The sequence below is a fragment of the Myodes glareolus genome, chromosome 27 (assembly GCF_982192425.1).
Source record: "Myodes glareolus chromosome 27, mMyoGla1.1, whole genome shotgun sequence".
Classification (NCBI taxonomy): Eukaryota; Metazoa; Chordata; class Mammalia; order Rodentia; family Cricetidae; genus Myodes; species Myodes glareolus.
Window position 1 is genome coordinate 11,486,343 of NC_142052.1, and position 18,116 is coordinate 11,504,458.

At 45.1% G+C, this 18,116-nt stretch overlaps 1 protein-coding gene across 1 annotated transcript; it reads right to left on the reverse strand.

Moving 5' to 3' along the window:
* Window positions 1-5,243: 5,243 nt before the first annotated feature.
* On the reverse strand, window positions 5,244-17,643 carry LOC125390261 (thymidylate synthase). Its single transcript, XM_087902323.1, has 7 exons — window positions 17,436-17,643; window positions 16,037-16,110; window positions 13,614-13,788; window positions 8,557-8,658; window positions 7,704-7,879; window positions 6,335-6,406; window positions 5,244-5,490 (listed from the first exon to the last, which is right to left on the reverse strand). The coding sequence occupies exons 1-7, from the start codon at window positions 17,626-17,628 to the stop codon at window positions 5,353-5,355; spliced, it is 930 nt and encodes a 309-aa protein (XP_087758449.1). The 5' UTR covers window positions 17,629-17,643; the 3' UTR covers window positions 5,244-5,352.
* Window positions 17,644-18,116: the final 473 nt, after the last annotated feature.

The following is an 18,116-nucleotide window of genomic DNA, read 5'->3' on the forward strand; positions in this document are numbered from 1 at the left end:
ATAAACAAGGAAAACTATAACTATTTTTTAACTCCATCCAAGACTCCAGAAGGATATATTACCTAAGTTAACAGGAAGTACATTGTAAGCAACTTCCAAAACTCTAGAATTGATAGAGACATCTCGCTGCCTGGACAGTCACCCAGAGTTCTTCTGTACCATTGGGGCACCCATCTTCAGCCTACTGGTCCATAGTATGCGGCAGACTTTTCCATGAAGCAGGAAATTTTAAAGACAGTTCCACTTATATTGGTAGTTTGTCAGTCACTTTCTTCTGTGTCCTGTAGACTCTTTTTGTTCTTTTATGAAGCAGGAACCCTGAAAGACCATTTCACCTTTGGGCAAGTTCAGCAGTCATTTTTCTGTGGGTCCTGCATGTCCAGTTCATACAGCATAACATCAAGTAGCAGACAAGAGCAGTTTCTTGCCCAAATGTCTAACCAACTCCATAAGGAGCCTCTTTGATACCCATTATTCTCTTGACTAAATTGGTGCTGCCAGAAGCAGATGTGTTTCACTGTCGAGAAGAGTCCTAAGTTTTTAAAACATTTTAAATACCATATTCCATAGGTCTTTGAAAGGTTTGAATATTATCTATCTAACTGAAATATATCTCTATATATCTAGAAACCCTAACTAATATGACTACAAGTTTTACTAGTATAGATAAGTATCTACTAACCTGTATTTATTAATCATATATTAAATTTTTAAGTGAGCTGCACAAACATAATACCTTAATCAAGAGCAGAAATGTACATATAACAAAATTGACCTTAAATTTGTATCAATAGATCAAGATCCATACAAATGCAAATATCTATAGCGTATCCTCCCTTTAAATGTAAACATTTATAAACAATATTTGGGAATTTGAGTGTAGTTTACCAAAAATCTAAACCAAATCAAAAGATATCAAGAAGATGATCAGGGTGGACAGGAATTGTGTAATGGATTAGTAAATAAATAAGTGGGCAGGCCTATAATCTCAGTGCTAAGGAGGCAGAGTTAGGAGGATCTTTCAGCTACAGAGCAAATTCAAAGCCGGCCTGGACTGCTTGAGACCAAGGAAACCCACACAATTTTGACAAGGCTGTTGGGAGTTTGTGCAGAAGGAACAGCACATGATTGGGAACTTTCTACATCTCAGGCTTTGAACATTCACACCAAGTTCCTGTACAAGAAACCTCTGTGGTGTGTGGCCTCAACCAGAAATTTCTCAGACCTCAAAGGGTGGTGGGAAGTCAGGTCTTAATGGAGGTGTGACTTTCCTAAGGTACAGTTTAAAAGTAGCCAAGTTTAAGCTGAGTGGTGGTGACGCACACCTTTAATCCCAGCACTCGGGAGACAGAGGCAGGCAGATTTCTGAGTCTGAGACCAGCTTGGACTATAGAGTGAGTTCCAGGACAGCTAGGGCTGCAAGAGAAACCCTGTCTCAAGTGGGGGAAAGTGGCCAAGCTTAGAGCCAGATGTGCTACCAGTCAGTGAGGCACCCAGTTTTCGGCTACAGGACTCCATCATCCCTACACATACCTATTGACCACCACAGTCCCTTTACTCCCCCCCTCCTCTCTCATTGTGCCTGCCTCTCTCCGGGTGTCTGCCACCCCCCCCCCATCTATCTTTCCTCAGGTCTGGTCACACCAGGCCCACTACACCCAAGGCTGTGGGAACTTGCCGCCCTGGGGAATTCTTGTAGCACTAGGCAGGCACTCTACCGACTAAGCCACACCCCCAGCCCCGTGTGAGTTTTTGCTTCTTTGTCTCTGCGGGTGTATATGTGCTCCTGAGTTTGGGTGCTGTCAGAGGTCAGAGGTGTTGGATCCCTCTGGAACTAAAGTAGTGACAGGTGATTGTGAGCTACCCAGTGTAGGTGCTAAGAGCTGAACGTGGGTCCTCTGAAAGAGCAGCGAGCACTCTTACCTGTAGGCGACCTCTCCAGCTCCTACTTATTTACTGGGGACTGAAGCCAGAGTTTCATAATTCAAGCAAGCTGTCTAGTACCGAGTGTTCTCTCCAGCCCTAAAAGTGTGTGTGTGTGTGTGTGTGTGTGTGTGTGTGTGTGTTGCATGCATGCGAGTGTACAAGTGCATTTCCTGTGTCAGTGCAGTCGGAGGCCAGAGCAGGGCATCAGATGTACATTTATTTCACTGTTTATCTCGTTGCCTTGGAACGGGGTCTCACTGAGGCAGAAGCTTGCTGTATTAGCTAGGCTGGCTGGCCCATAAGCCCTTAGGATCTAACTGTCTCAGCTCCCCAGTTTCCCTGAGGATTGGCATGCAGAGCCATGCCTAGCTGTTTGGTTGGTTGGTTAGTTTTGGATTTGGAGACAGGGTCTCACTGTATAATCCTGGTTGGCCTGGAACTCAGATCCACCTGCCTCTGCCTCCCCAGGGTTGATTCCCCCTCCCCATCCCGTCCAGTAAAGGGTTCCATTCCTACTCATCCAAGATGGCCAAATGTTTAAAAAAAAAAAAAATGTGTTCCTGACACTTCTCGGGAGAAGAAAGCTGGATAATCACAAAGAATTCAAGACCGTCCCAGGCTATAAAGTTGCTGCTTCAAGACACCACCTCACCCTCCAATTTTTATTTTATTTTTTTCTCAAATGTCAGACTGTCTCAGGCACTTTACCAGCTTGCCAAATACCTAGACCTCAGGACACTGGGTCCTACGTGAACTGCATGTCCCCAGCCCCGGGAAGGCCTAGGTCACCTGCATGTTCCCAGCCCTGGGAAGGCCCCAGGGGCTCCCCAGAGGTGAGCAGAAGGGGAGAGAGGCATATCTAGGAATCACTAGAGGTAGCTCGGCTCTGCAGAGGTTGCGGCAGACACACGTTCAGCCCTACAGCTGAACTGCAGCCAGACACATGGAGTAGGAGGATCAGGAGCCCACAATAAGTATGTATGTATGTATGTATACATGCATGCATCTATCTATCTATCTATCTATCTATCTATCTATCTATCTATCTATCTATCTAAATGCCTCTAGCATGTAAACTCCTAACTTGTACAGGATGTCAGCCCACTCCTCCCAACCAACCCATTTTGTTAAATCAGATGTTGAAGATTTTTAAATTGTCTGATCCTGTTAAATATGTTGTAGGAGAGTCTTCTATCTGTTACTTTAATTGGTTAATTAATAAAGAAGCTTGTAACATGGGGGCCGGCTTGTTGGGGTTTCTGTCCCGCCCGGTACCCCACAGCCGGCATGCCCCAAAGAGAAAATCACACACAAGACTCCATAAGATTATAAACTGATTGGCCCATTAGGTCAGGCTTCTTATTAGTCCTTGTAACTTATATTAATCCATTACCATTATCTATGTTAGCCATAATGGCTCAGTACCTTTTCCAGCTGGGCAACTTACATGCTGCCTCTTCGGTGGTCTGCTCAGGAGTGGCTGAGTAACCTCCCTGCTTCCCAGAATTCTCCTGTTCTCATTGCATCACCTCTACTTCCTGTCTGGTTTTCCCGCCTATACCGCCTGCCTGGCCAATCAGCGTTTTATTAAAATATGATTGATAGAATACAGACAATTCTCCCACACCAGAAGCTGCTTGGCCTGATAGGTCAGAACATAGGTGGGTGAAGTAGACAAAACAAAATTATGTGAGAAAAAAACAGAGACAAGCAGTTGCCATGACTCTCCTCTCCGAGACAGACGCAGGTTAGGACCTTTACCCGGTAAGCCACCACCTCATGGTGCTACACAGATTAAGTATGGGTTAAAGCAATGAGAGAATTAGCCGATAAGAGGCTAAAACTAATGGGCCAGGCAGTGTTTAAATGAATACAGTTTCTGTGTAATTATTTCGGGTAAGCTAGCCGAGACCCGGGAGGGAACGCAGCCCGCCATTCCTTCTACACAAGATAAGACAGTGATTTCTGCTTTTGTAATCAAACTTGCTTACTCTGCTCAAAAAGATGACTAGGACACCTGCAAGACATTTATGTTAAAAAATGAGACCCTGCCTCCGTTTAGTGAGGATCCATGTAATCTTGTGGGTTTTGTCTTTCCAAGTCCAGGCTGACATGGCTGATGCTGCATCTCAGGAGCACTCTTGGGTGCAGACCTGGTCCCAGAAATTAAAAGCATCTTATTATTCATGGTCACTGCAGTGGTTTGAAAGAAAACAGCCCCCAAAGGAGCGACACTAATGGGTGTGGCTTTGCTGGAGCAGTTGTACCCTTGTTGGAGGAAGTGTGTCACTTGGGGGCAGGCTTTGAGGTCTCCTATGCTCAAACAAGTACTTCCTGTTGCCTGCGAGATGTAGGACTCTCAGCTACAGGTACAGCACCATGTCTACCTGCAGGCCGCCATGTCCCACCATGATGACAATGGACTGAACCTCTGGACTATAAGCAAGCTACCCTTTTCCTTTATAAGAGTTGCAACTGTCATGGTTTCTCTTCACAGCAATACAAACCCAAACTAAGACAGTCTGGTGAATCTCGGAGCGACTGCAGACCCTAACAATCTTAACTGGCCATTATATTTTCATATAAAATGTAACTATACTGAAGTACACTGTGGACAAGTAGGAGGAAAAATTTTAACCTATCTTACTAAATAGAATTTAACTAGCAGGCCTAGGCTACTCAGTGAGATCCAGGCCAGCCAAGGTAGAATAAGACCAAACAAACAAACAAACAAAAACCAAGAGGGCTGGGGATGTGGCTAACTTGGTGGAAACTTGCCTAGCATACATGAAATTCTGGGTTCAATCTCCAATCCATGCCTGCAATCCCAGCAACTAGGAGGCAGAATCAAGAGGATGAGGAATAAGGTCATCCTCAGCTGCAGAGTGTGTTTGAGGCCTGGGATACATGAGCCCCTGTCCCAGCAACATGTGTAGGAAGGCTCAGGGTTTTTGGGTCAATCTATTTTAGTCAGAAACTTGAGCTTGTCACCAAGTCTAACCAAACTTACTCAAATTGTGCTCCGACCTAAATGAACGCCCACACACACACACAATAAAAACAAATTTTAAAAGTTTCAACTGACAAATGCAAAACAGTTCTTTATTACTACAGCATATAAAATATTTATAAGTAAACATGTAACATAGTTCAAGTTTAGAGGAATCTTCTTCATACAGATATACAGAAATGTCTGGTTGTTTGTGCCTAGTATATAATCTTAGTATTCTTCTGTACCTCAGTGAACAGTAAAGGAAAGGCAGTCTGAATGCCAGTAATACATTTAGACATTGATGGTACTTACAGACAGATCACTGTCAGAGTTTCGATTTAGTTTATTTCCCTTTAGAGAGAAACTGGATTTTACCCTGGGCATCAGGCTCAACCCTAACGTCTGGTGATGTTCACAGCTGCTGTGAAAACGCTCTAAACGGCCATTTCCATTTTAATCGCTGGGTGTGGATTATAACCTTCAATCTGAAAGTCTTCAACCTTGAAATCATCAATTGTCTCAACTTTCCGAAGAATTTTGAGCTTTGGGAAAGGTCTTGGCTCTCGCTGAAGCTAAAAATGAAATCATGGTTTTACTTTATAGCCGTTCCCGTGTCTCCTTTTGAAACAACACAGTATTTTATCACAAAGTACTTCTTTACAGCAAAGCAATACAGTACTGTCTTTTCTTTCTGCAAGATTAGGGATTGCGCCTAAGGCCTCAGGAGAGCTACATTAGTAATCTGCCATCAGCTATGGTCCAGCTTTGTTTACCTTTTTATTCTGAGACAGGGTCTTAGTCAAGGTATCTAGGCTTATGTTGAACCCACTCTGTAGCCCAGCAAGCCTTGAACTTGGAATGCTCCTGCTCCTGCCTAAGTAGCTGTGGTTACAGGCTGAAGCCACCAGATAACTCCTGAGAAATACATTAAACACAGGGACACAATTCTTGACTTTTCTGAGTCTAACTTTTTTTTCTTAATGTTCACAAAACATGGACACTCATATGCTTATACTTACTACCATTTCAATTCATTTGTTGGTTGCTGTATTATAGGAATTGGAAAGGAATTTTAAAAGACAGGCTTTTTAAAGTTTAGTACTTAAGCATAAAACTAAAGTCAAACATTTATTTTTCAGCTCTTCAAGTAAAATTATGAATTAAAATGTATATCTCCTGGCTCTTCTCTCTGGTACTGATGCTTAATACCTTACCGAGTCCTGTGCTTGTGGTTGCTAAGGCCGATGACGGCCTCATTCCCGCTCATCTCCCTCATTAAAAGCCCTGCATTTGGAGCACTTCAATATAGGACAGCATCAACCAGAGCGCCTGTGATACAAAGGATGCCCTGCACCCAATCTTTAGCCAAGAGAAGGTACCAAGCTCAAAAAGAAACGTAACAGGTATATTTCTTACCTGAATTTTCAGGGGCTCGATGTGATTCAGGTAAATATGTGCATCTCCCAAGGTATGGACAAAATCCCCTGGCTAAAAATGACCCACAGGAGAGAACACAGCAGTCAATATTTTCGTTCCAATTCTTTAAGAACACATGTTCAAACAGAGTAGGGCTGTGAGGCGGCTCCGTGGGTAGCGGCACTTGGAAGCCTGACAACTTGAGCTGATTCCTGGAAGCCACACGGGAGAAGAGAAAGAAGTCACGCAGACTATGCTCTCGTCTACGCACACACTGTGGAAAATGTGGACCCCGTGTGTACACACACAACAATACATTCTACAGGGTACACACGTAGTTCAAAGCTTTCCACAAAAGTAACTTTTCCAGTGGTTTTTTTTGGGAAAAGTTAATTTTTTAGGTTTTTAGGTTGTACATTATGGCTTACACACATAGTCCCAGTACTTGGAAGGCTGAGAATTGGCATCGTGAACCCGGGAAAGGGGGGCCTAAAGTCTTATGCAAAAGTCAACTTTATTCAGAGCATCAGACAATTTATACTCTGAAGGTTAAGAGTCCCGTGAGTAAACTACACAATCACAAAGACCAGAAACACATGGCAAAAACATGTTTTCCCATCGAGACCCATGAATAACAACAGCTGAAATAAACTCCCTCCCATCTGCTACACCTGGGAGGAGCATGAAATACAGTCCAAGAACAAGTCTGTGTGCTGAAGAAACTACAGTCCAAGAACAAGTCTGTGTGCTGAAGAAACTACAGTCCAAGAACAAGTCTGTGTGCTGAAGAAACTACAGTCCAAGAACAAGTCTGTGTGCTGAAGAAACTACAGTCCAAGAACAAGTCTGTGTGCTGAAGAAACTACAGTCCAAGAACAAGTCTGTGTGCTGAAGAAACTACAGTCCAAGAACAAGTCTGTGTGCTGAAGAAACTACAGTCCAAGAACAAGTCTGTGTGCTGAAGAAACTACAGTCCAAGAACAAGTCTGTGTGCTGAAGAAACTGAAGTCACAAGACTCTTGTTTTCTTGGAGTTTTCTCACACGCACTGAAAGTTCTCAAGACTCCATTCTTGGACTGTGTTCTGACACCGAGACAGGAGGATCACTGTAGGTCCAAGGCTAGCCTGGACTAGAGAATGAGACCATGTTTCAAAAACAAAAACAAAACAAAACAAAAAAACAAGCTACCTATATGAATGTTAGTTTCCTTAGGCAACAAGGTACCAGAAAGCTCCAAGGAGGGGAATAAGGTGAGCCAGTACATGTCTTATTTACATGCATAAAATTTTAATACTAATCAGACTGAATTCCCTGCTATGAGTTAGTTTATTACATTGGCTATAACCACGTCTTATGAAAGCAGCTCACCTTTAGGCCTGTGATGTGTGCAATCATGTAGGTGAGCAGGGCATAGCTGGCAATGTTGAAGGGCACGCCCAGGCCCATATCTCCTGACCTCTGGTAGAGCTGGCAAGACAGCTCCCCATTCGCTACATAGAATTGACAGAGGGCATGGCAAGGAGGCAGTGCCATCAGGGGAAGATCTGAGGGGGTCAATGGTAAAAGAAGGAAGGGTTTTAGAGAACACAGCAATAAAAAAGGTAAAACACAAAACAAGCCAACCACGAAAGAAGCCATGAAGTTACAGATACGTACAACTCAATTTCCCATTCTGTCAAAGTCAGACCATTTTCCCAGCCCTGCAGCAGAGGTGATGGAAGCTTGTCCATTAGCATAAAGATTCTGCGAGTATACATTTATGCTGAAGCAATGCTCATCCAGCTGAGCTAAAATTAAGGATTTGGGCTGTTATTGATGGCACCAAATAAAAGGAAATTATTCTTTCTGCAAAGGCCATTGGAAACTGGAATCTGAGGCACATCTTTCTGTTTAAGTATCTATTAGAAATATGAAATGTTCTTTCCTGGATACTCACTATACCCCCATAGAGTTTAATTTTAATACTCTACTTTCAAGTTAACACTTGAAACTGTGTGCTCCAAATGAAAAAGATAAAACCATCGGTGCACTTTACAGGCAATTTAATGCTCCTTTAATGTAAATGCATACAGATCATGTGGGTCTCCTGATGGTAGAAACAGAGCCAAGTGTGACTGTGTTGATCATCCACGTGACTGGAGACAGTTCCAGTGCCCCGCAGAGCCTCTGGCCACCTTGCTCCCCTCTGGCTAACTGGCCAGATGACTGGGATGCTGTCTACCTTTTGGGTTCCAGGCACACATGATGATTCTTCTGTCATCAGGCTTGGTTTTGATGGTGTCAATCACTTTTTGCAGCTGGTCTACTCCTTGACCCGAGTAATCTGCAGAATTGTCAGGAGAGCACATGCGCATTCACGTCACATCAGTCACAGCCTCTCACGTGATGACCCTGACAGCATCCACTCAGTGCCCCCCCCACCCATAGTTCTAATACACCCAGCAATCTGAGTATTTCTCAGATCTTGCTGGGTTAAGCTCAATGTCCTTACACTAAAATCTAAGTTCTTTTCTACACAAGTCTTCTAAATATTTAGTCTGTTACAATATCACTCTCTCCCCTTAATATTGCCCCTGTTGCTAACTGCTGTTTGGATATAGTTTGAATATGTCGCTCAAGGGTTCATGAGTTGAAATGTAATTCTCATTTTTGGGTAGAAATTTAAATCAATTACACAGTCTTTAAGAAGTGATGGGGGGGTGGAGAGATGGCTCAGTGGTTAAGAGCACTGGCTGCTCTTCCAGAGGTCCTGAGTTCAAATCCCAGCAATCACATGGTAGCTTACATCAGACTGTAATGAGATCTGGTGCCCTCTTCTGGCCTGCAGGCATACATGCAGGCAGAACACTGTATATGTAATAAATAAATAAATCTTAAAAAGAGGTGATTAGGATGAGAAAGTCATCAGGGTGGATGGAGTTCCATGAGTGAATCCTGGTGGCTTCACAAGGAACCAAAGGAGACACACTTCTCATCTTTCACACCTAATACTGTGCCACCTTGGGGTCACTGTCATCAAACTGTGGGCACTGAACCACCGCGACTGAGATCTAAGTTTCCTTATCTTTGAGTTCGGGGTTAAAAAAAAAAAGGACTGGGTAAATGAATGTGGGGCTGTGAAAAACTAAACACGCTACATGCAAAAACTAACCCAAATTTAAACGCATAAAGGAGCTGAGGTGGCTGAGAGAGCTCCCCAGTACTGCGTGTGCCATTCACGGCAGACACAGGTCTGAATAGACACGCTTTACATCGGACACGTCAGTATAACACGAAGCACCAACAAATGCCGCCTGAAACACTTCAGCTCATATTAAAAACTGAATATTATAACTGTGGCACTTTACTGTACATACAGCTTGCTGCTTTTGTAGAATCATAATGACCTAATTATAAAAACCAGGGCTGTTAATATTAACTCTCATTCTTTGGTATATATTCAAATTAGTCTGTCTTTGGTTTCGTTGGATGGGAGGACTGCTCTTAATTTTTAAACTAGTATTTTCTCTGTGTGTCTGATGTGTGTGAGGAGGAGTGCACATGTCAGTGCACATAGGGAGGGCAGAGGACAACCTTCAGGAATTTTCTCATTGCACTCAGCGTTCTAGAGAGTGGACTCAAGTCGTTAAGCCTTAGGTAGCAAATGCTTTCAGCCACTGAGCCGTCTCACCAGCCCAAATTAGCGTGTCTCTGGACTGTATGACAGTAGAATCTTTGGTTTTAAAATGGACTTGGGTTTCATAAAAATATCATTCAATGAATTCTGGCTTGAAATGAAAACAGAAATGCCGACAGTTCCTGAGATGGCAAACGTGCTTCTGTCATTTGTAATACACGTTCTGGGTGCACAGCTCATCACTGACAAGTCTGGAATCAAACTATCAATAAACTCTGAAAATGCCCTACAACCTACTTTCAGTCAAGATTTCATTCTTTCTGTTAAAATTGACAGGCACACCCCATCTCATTAACATGTAAAATTTCTTTTTATTGTTAGTAAATAATTAGTGTATTCTTTATTAATAAATGCTAAAATTACATGTATGACAAAGAATTATCATAGGGTAAATTTTTAATGACCTATAAGCAATAACTATTTGGTTTGTGTACCTGTATACCTCGGGCTACATAAAAAATTTCTTGTTCAAATAAAAGTCACAGTGAAAAAAGTTTAAGAAATCTTTGCTCTAAATAAGCCTCTTTTCTTCAAAGTTAGTTAGCTTTAGATATTCTGGTATAGTAACAAAAATATATACCAATCGTCTCCAATCCCAGCAGTTTCAGATTTTCCCCGCGTCCCCATGTGATAGTTTCTATACCTACCAAACACCCTTGTACACTTCACCAACACAATCTGTTATTGTCCCATAGGACACTGGATCTTAAATTGAAGACAGCTTGTCACAGACAGTCAAATACCAAACTATAGAGAACTTTCTAGGGCTTACCCACACTTCCACTAAAAGGACAAGACAATTCATCACTAAGCACACCACTGACTTACAACTCCCAGGCAAACTGTAATAAGATTATGATCTTTTACTTTTTCCAGTTCTCGTCCATGGCCTTTAATCCCCTGTCCCCTGCTGAGGTGTGGAAGCTGAGAGGTGATTTATTAACGAAGACCAGAACTCCACAGATTCTCCTCTGGATGCATTTTTACCAAGGTTTGTCAGTCAGTGTTCTGGCAGAGTTGGGTCTCTGAGGGAGGGGTTCCCAAAATCCCAGCTCCAAGAAGGCAATATTAAAGACTTGAGGAAATGTTCTACAGCTAGATTGTGGTGGTGACTTTGTAATCTGTACGTGTCAAAAAATCTGATAAATTACAGAACGGATTGTAATTATTTCCTGTAGGGGAAAAAGGGAGAAAGAACAAGAAAATTATCTGCATTAAAAAACATTAAAATCTACAAGAGCTAGTTTCAGGACAGCTGGGGCTGTTATACAGAGAAACCCTCCTTCAAAAACCAGAATAAATAAACAAATAAAAAATAAGAAAAAATAAGACAATTAGCTAGGAGTTGTGGCTTATGACTTTAATCCCAGCACTCAGGAGACAGATCTCTGTGAGTTCAAGGCCAGGCTGGTCTACAGAGAGAGAGAGTTCTGGGATCATCAGGGCTACACACAGAAACACCGTAACAAAACAAACAAAAAATAACCAAAAAACACCAAACAAAAAATGGTGGTAAGGTGAACATGATGGCTCATTCCTAGACAGGAGGATGAGGAGTTGAAGGCCAGCTATGGCTCAGAAGACCTAGCCGCTCCCACCCACTCATGACAAATCCCAGCACTTGGGGAGGGCAGAGGCTGACAGTTCAAGGGTGGCCTTGTCTATTATAATTTGTTCCAGGCTAGCCAAACTCTGACCCTAAATAAGATAAAGTATGCACACACATTAAATTTACCATTAAAACTGTTCTTGCATTTTTACTATATTCCTTTATTTTGTTATGTGTGGCATATGCTATGGTGTGTAGTCTAAGAAGCTGTGAGAACAGATTCTCTCCTACCACACAGGTTTCTGAGGATCAAACGCAGGTCTCCAAGCTTGGAAGCACTGACTTCAGCAGCTGAGCCATTCACACTCCATGCAGCATCACACTACTCTCTTGCAGAACTTCTCAGGTAACTCCATGCCCACTAACACTATCACATCACACTCCAAGTCCAGCAACCTCTTCTCTTCTTTCTGCCTTTACCAATTTACCCATTCCTGGTCCACAAAGATGTCCACAACTTCCAAACATCACCAGCATTGAAAACATCTTGATTGCAGGCAAACACAACTGAAGAATTTGGACACTAGGCCCGTCTTAGTCAGTATTCTACTGCTGTGAAGAGACACCGTGACCATGACAACTCTTATAAAAGAAAGGGTGTGTTTGGGGCTTGCTTATAGTTTCAGAGGTTTAGTCTATTGTCAGCATGGTGAGAAGCATAGCAGTATCCAGGCAGACATGGTGCTGGAGAAGCAGCTGAGCGTTCTACTTCCAGAACTGATACGGGAGAATTGTCTGTATTCTGTCAATCATATTTTAATAAAACGCTGATTGGCCAGGCAGGCAGTATAGGCAGTATAGGCAGTATAGGCGGGTCAACCAGACAGGAAGTAGAGGCGGGGCAAAGAGAATAGAATAAGGCTACGGAGGAGGAAGGTCCCTCCAGCACTCCTGCACAGACCACCGAAGAGGCAACATGTAAGCTGTCACACTGAGAAAGGTACTGAGCCCATGTGGCTAAAATAGATAAGGATAATGGGGTAATATATGTTATAAGAGCTAATAAGTAGCCAGAGCTAAGGGCCAATCAGTTTATAACCTTATGGAGTCCTGTGTGTGATTTTTCTTTGGGGGCCTGCCTGCTGTGGGGTACTGGGTGGGACAGATACCCCAACAAGCTGGCCCTCATGTTACACAGAACTACAGGCAGCAGGATAAAAGGCGCTGGCTTCTAAAACCTCAAAGCCCATCCCCAGTGACACACTTCCTCCAACAAGGCCATACGTCTTAATTCTTTCAAATAACACCACTCCTAAGGATTCAAATACAGGGGCTTACTTGAGCATGGGGGCATTCTTATACAAACCACTACAAGGCCCAAATTCTTCCCACTGGCTAGAAGGAGCTGAAGGGACCCTTGAAAAGAAAAGCATACTGTCCAGGCTGCTGGTGTCTGCCCAGCCTGTAATTTATTACTTCCTGCACACACGAGCACACACACACACACACACACACACACACACACACACACACACACACACACACTAGTGAGACATTAACTTCAGAACCTGGCGGAGGCTGGTCTCTATGATACTCAAACAGAACCCAGAGAGAGGAAGATGCCAGTTACTAGATGAGGACTTTTCTTAATCTCTGTCCCCACAGAGCAGGAAGGGAAGGGTGAACGGTACAGAGACATCACACCACACACAAGTTTAAAGTGCTTCAGCGTTGCAAAGGGAAATGTTCATTACGGGTAACTCCTGCACTTCATCCTGGAGGAACCTCCTTCTATCCTAAACCCTAACACAGACAGGAGAGACCAAGTCTGCCACCACTGGTCAATGACACAGGTAGAGAAAGCTCCAAGCATCCAATAATGCCCAGTAAATGCTAGGCACCAAGAGAATGATTTGGCCTTTGTGACATTTTGTTGTGGCTTCTCACAAATCAGTTACTTACCAACTCCCACGATGTGGATTTATCTCCCACATATGAGATGGATCTTTGAGGAAGAACACCCAGAAAACCTGAGGCAATAATATCTCCTCACCTGAATCCATATCTTTGTAGTCTGCGCCAAAATGTCTCCACTGGAAACCATAAACTGGGCCCAGGTCCCCTTCCTGTCGTGCAGAGAATCCCAGGCTGTCCAGAAAATCTCGGGACCCATTGGCATCCCAGATTCTCACTCCTTTGGAGGACAGTTCTTTAGCATTTGTGGATCCCTGAAAGATTGAGAACAGAATAGGCATACAGGAGGACCCTGTGTCACTCATCCCCTACCCATGGCACACTATCCACGTGCAGCCCAGCTTTAAGCAGGCTGGTCCTGGCCAGGCTTCTGAGGTAGTATAGAATGGTCGAACCCCTATTAGAAATTTCCTCACAACATTTCTTCTATTCCCTTCACTTTCAAAAGTCTTTGTGTATGTATACGTACACATAAGCATGCCATGGTGCATGCATACAGGAGCTGGTTCTCACCTTCTACCTTATTTGAGTTGGGTGTCTCTCCTGTTTCTGGTGCTATAATACCTACCCCACGCTGGCTAGCTTGTGAGCTTCCAGTAGATTTCCGTCTCCGTCTCCCATAGAAGTACCAGGATTAGATGGCACTACCAAACAGGGCTTTTTTGTTTTCTCAAGACAGGGTTTCTCTGGGTAACATTCCTGGCTGTCCTGGAACTTACTTTGTAGACCAGTCTGGCCTTGAACTCATTGAGCTCTGCCTGCCTCTGCCTCCCAGGTGCTGGGATTAAAGGTGTGGGCACCACCACCCGGCCCACACAGAGCTTCTTATGAGGGCTCCAGGGATCCAAGCTCCGGCTGTCAGATTTGGGTGGCCAAGGGCTTTACACCCACTGAGCCATCTCCCCAGCCTTCCCTTCAATTGTTTAAATATCTCCAAGTTCCTAAAACATTTCTACCTCATCGGAAGCTTTGAATTCCTTCATAAAACACGTTCCATGTCGAAGTGTGACACTCCAAGTGGACTTGTCCAACACTCCATGTGCGGTCTGTTCGTGTGTCATATCTGGCTAAAGATTTTAGTGGTAATCAGTAGCTAGCTTTTCTGGAAAATGTGTGTGCATGGGAACCCAAGCCCACGGAAGCCAGAGAGGATCCTGGCTGTTCTGCTCTATTACTTCCTATCCTTTCCCTTGAGACAGGGTCTCCAAGTAAAGCTAGAGCTTATTCGGGCTAGACTCGTGGCCAGCAATCTCCAACAATCCTCCTGTGTCTCCCTCCCATTATAGCACTGGGGTTACAGACACATGCAATCGCACCCAGCATTTTTTAAGCTTCATTTCTATGTTATGTGGATGTGTGTTTTGCCTGCATGTGTCTGTACACCATGCGCACACAGTTCCCAAGGACAGTAGAAGAGGGAGTCAGATATCTTGAACTGGACTTACAGATTGTTAGCCACTCACTGTGTTAAATGGGTGCTAGGAACTAAATCCTAACCCCCACCCCGAACACGATCAACAAATGCTCTTAACCGCTGAGTCATCTCTCCATTCCACACCCGAATGTTTTATGTGACAACTGGGGCGGGATGAACTCAGGCCCTCTTTGCCTACTGAGTCAGCATCCCAAGTACTCTAAAGAAGGGGCTGAACTTGTAGTATGGCCCAGAACTCATCTTGTCTCCGGGAGTACTCTAAGCCAGCACTGGGCAGAACCTCACTTTTTCTGGACCAGGATACAGAGCAGGAACTTGGGGCTCCTGCCATTTGTCACCACACCTCTCCAGTGTAACCCAGGTACCTACTTGACCCTGGTATCTACCAATTCAGCAATCAATAATGCTGAGCACCTACCAGGTGGCTGGCTGTAATTTGGTCCTGAGACACAACAGGAAATAGGAGGAACAGATTTTCTACATTTGGGGAACTCACAGGACACTGCACTTATTTATCTCCCTCCCAATAGAGGGGAAGCTGAAGGCTGATTTCTAGGTCAGCTGATGGTGTTTCCCTAGGAAGAGAAACAAAGAGGTGACAGGAAGGTCAAGGGTGTCAAGTGGGACTGGAAGGAGGAGCGAGCCATCCTCCACATGGAAGGAAAGGCCCTAGGTGATGGGAATGGCAAGTGCCAGAGGCCTGGGCAGGATTCTCCCAGTGTGCTCAGGTCAGTGACGCAAGCAGGATGGGAAGGACACAGAAAAGCATCTAGAGCCAGCACTAGAAAATGAGCCTGTGCCGTGGGAACGGCTGACAACTACAGCTTTCACTACTACTACCTTTTTTTTCTTGGTTTTTCGAGACAGGGTTTCTCTGTGTAGCTTTGGAGCCTGTCCAGGAACTCGCTCTGTAAACCAGGCTGACCTCGAACTTACATAGATCCACCTGCCTCTCCCTCCCGAGTGCTGGGATTAAAGGCATGCACCACCACCGCCTGGCTCACAGTTTGACTTCTAAGGCTTGTTCTGTGAAGACAGGCAGCTTCCAACAGCAGCATCACCCTTACCTTGATAAACCACAGCAACTCCTCCAAAACACCCTTCCAGAACACTCGTTTGGTTGTGAGCAGAGGAAATTCATCTGAAAAACAGTTTGTAACACAGTTAAAATGTGGTAAAATACAGCGAGCCATCATCCATCATTCAGCTTTCTCTGTGGCGGGAAACGACCTGGGGGCGGACACGCACAGACACACGTGCGCACACACGCGCGAGCACACACACGCACAGACACACACACACACCTGGAGTGGCTTCAGGAAAACTGGGAACTCCCACCCAGCTTCGGGATAAGTCAGTGAAACCACAGGTCTGCATTGACACAGGGGTACCCATATGGCAAAGAGAAGGAGTCCACACACACTACTGAGCAACTATCACTGTCACTGGTGTGTAATGTCAACACTCAAACTGTGGCCTAGACACAACCTAAAGGCTCTCACACCCAAGTCCACCACGCTCCTGGCAGAGCGATATCACTCTGGTAAAAACTGAAAAAGTTTTCAGACATTTGGGGAGCAAACTGACCTAGCATCTGAAAACAGAAATGTTTATGCCTCGGAATGGCCACCAGGAAACCCGAAGGCAAAACAGAAGAGAGACAAAGGGGCAGGGCAGGAGCTCAATCAACAGACAAGGTAAAGAGGAAAGGCTCAGAGTATATGTTTTGTCAGAGAGCAATACTTCCCTCTTTACCGTCTACACGGGAAAGCTGAATGAAGATTAGAGAGGTAGAATAACTTGTCTGCAGTATAAGCAGAGGAAAGGGACTAAAACTGGACTTCAGAGTCCACTGTTCTAGGAGGCCCTGCACACTGGGTTAATCTGTGCAGTAACTGCTGAAGTTTCCACCTCCAGAACATGCTTGAGATAAGTATATCCTGGCTTGACGCCTGATGCCAGGAACCCCAAAAGAGCACTTCTTCCCTGGGGCCACTCTGTAGGCTCACACATCCTCTGAGTTGCTCTTTAATAGCCAAGGCTGTTTGGGGGAAACCCCAGTTTCCGCCTCAGGCTTGGGTTCTTTTTTCTGTGCCTCTTTAACACCGCCTAAGCCATTTTCGCGCCAATTTTTAAAACAGTTGGAAAGGGGAGCAGGAGATAAGGGAAGGAAGAGGAGGAGCACCAGTCGGGACCTCAGGGCAAGGTTTGGGCAGGTTTCTTCTACTCCGACCCTCGGAAACGCACGACCAGTCGGAACCTAATGGGGGTTAGGAACAAGAGGCCTTAAGGACCAGGTTTACCTGCAGTGGCAATCACCTTGAGGCTCTAGGGCAGGAACGCGGAGTTTAGGACTCTTTGAGCTGGGGTCAGACTAACCGCGGCTGCCAGCCCCGCGCCTCCGCGCCCAGCCCGCCGCTCGTCCTCCCGCAGTCCCTCCCGGTAGTGGGGGCTAGCCGCGGTCACCTCTCAGGCTGTATCGCGCCTGCATGCCGAACACCGACAAGGTTCCGGTGCCCGTGCGGTCCTCCTTCTTGAAACCGCAGCGCATAATGTGCTCCACCTGCCCCAGATACTGCAGCTCCCCGTGCCGCGGTGCCTCCGCGCCCTGCTGCTGAGCGGCGGGTTGCAGCTTCAGCTCGGAGCCTGGGACCAGCATTGCGGACAGTTAGAGGAGGTGTAGTAGGCGCCAAAGACCGGACCTTCCCCGGACTCTTTTCCCCCACGTTTGGCGCCTCCCGCCCCTTCCTGCTGGGAAGCTTCTGACTGGCCAGGATTGTCAGACCCCCGCCCACGCGGCAGAATTCCTGACGCTGGCAGAGCAAACACATGCAGGAGTTCCTAATTCTCTTGATTTACCCTGTCTTTGCATTAAGAGCCTATAGGTTCAGGGCGTGGTGACTCACGCCAGTAATCCCAGCTCGTGGGAGGTCGAGGCCAGAGGATCCGGAATTTAAGGCAATCCTTTGTTTCACATCAAGCACAAGGCCATCCTGGGTTTGAGAAGATGTACATTGTTAAAAATAATGATGGACTTTCGAGCATTCTTTATAGTGTGTACATTTAGTGTGGTGTGTGTGTGTGTGTGTGTGTGTGTGTGTGTGTGTCCGTCCGTCCGTCCGTCCGTGCACGCATACGCGCACATGC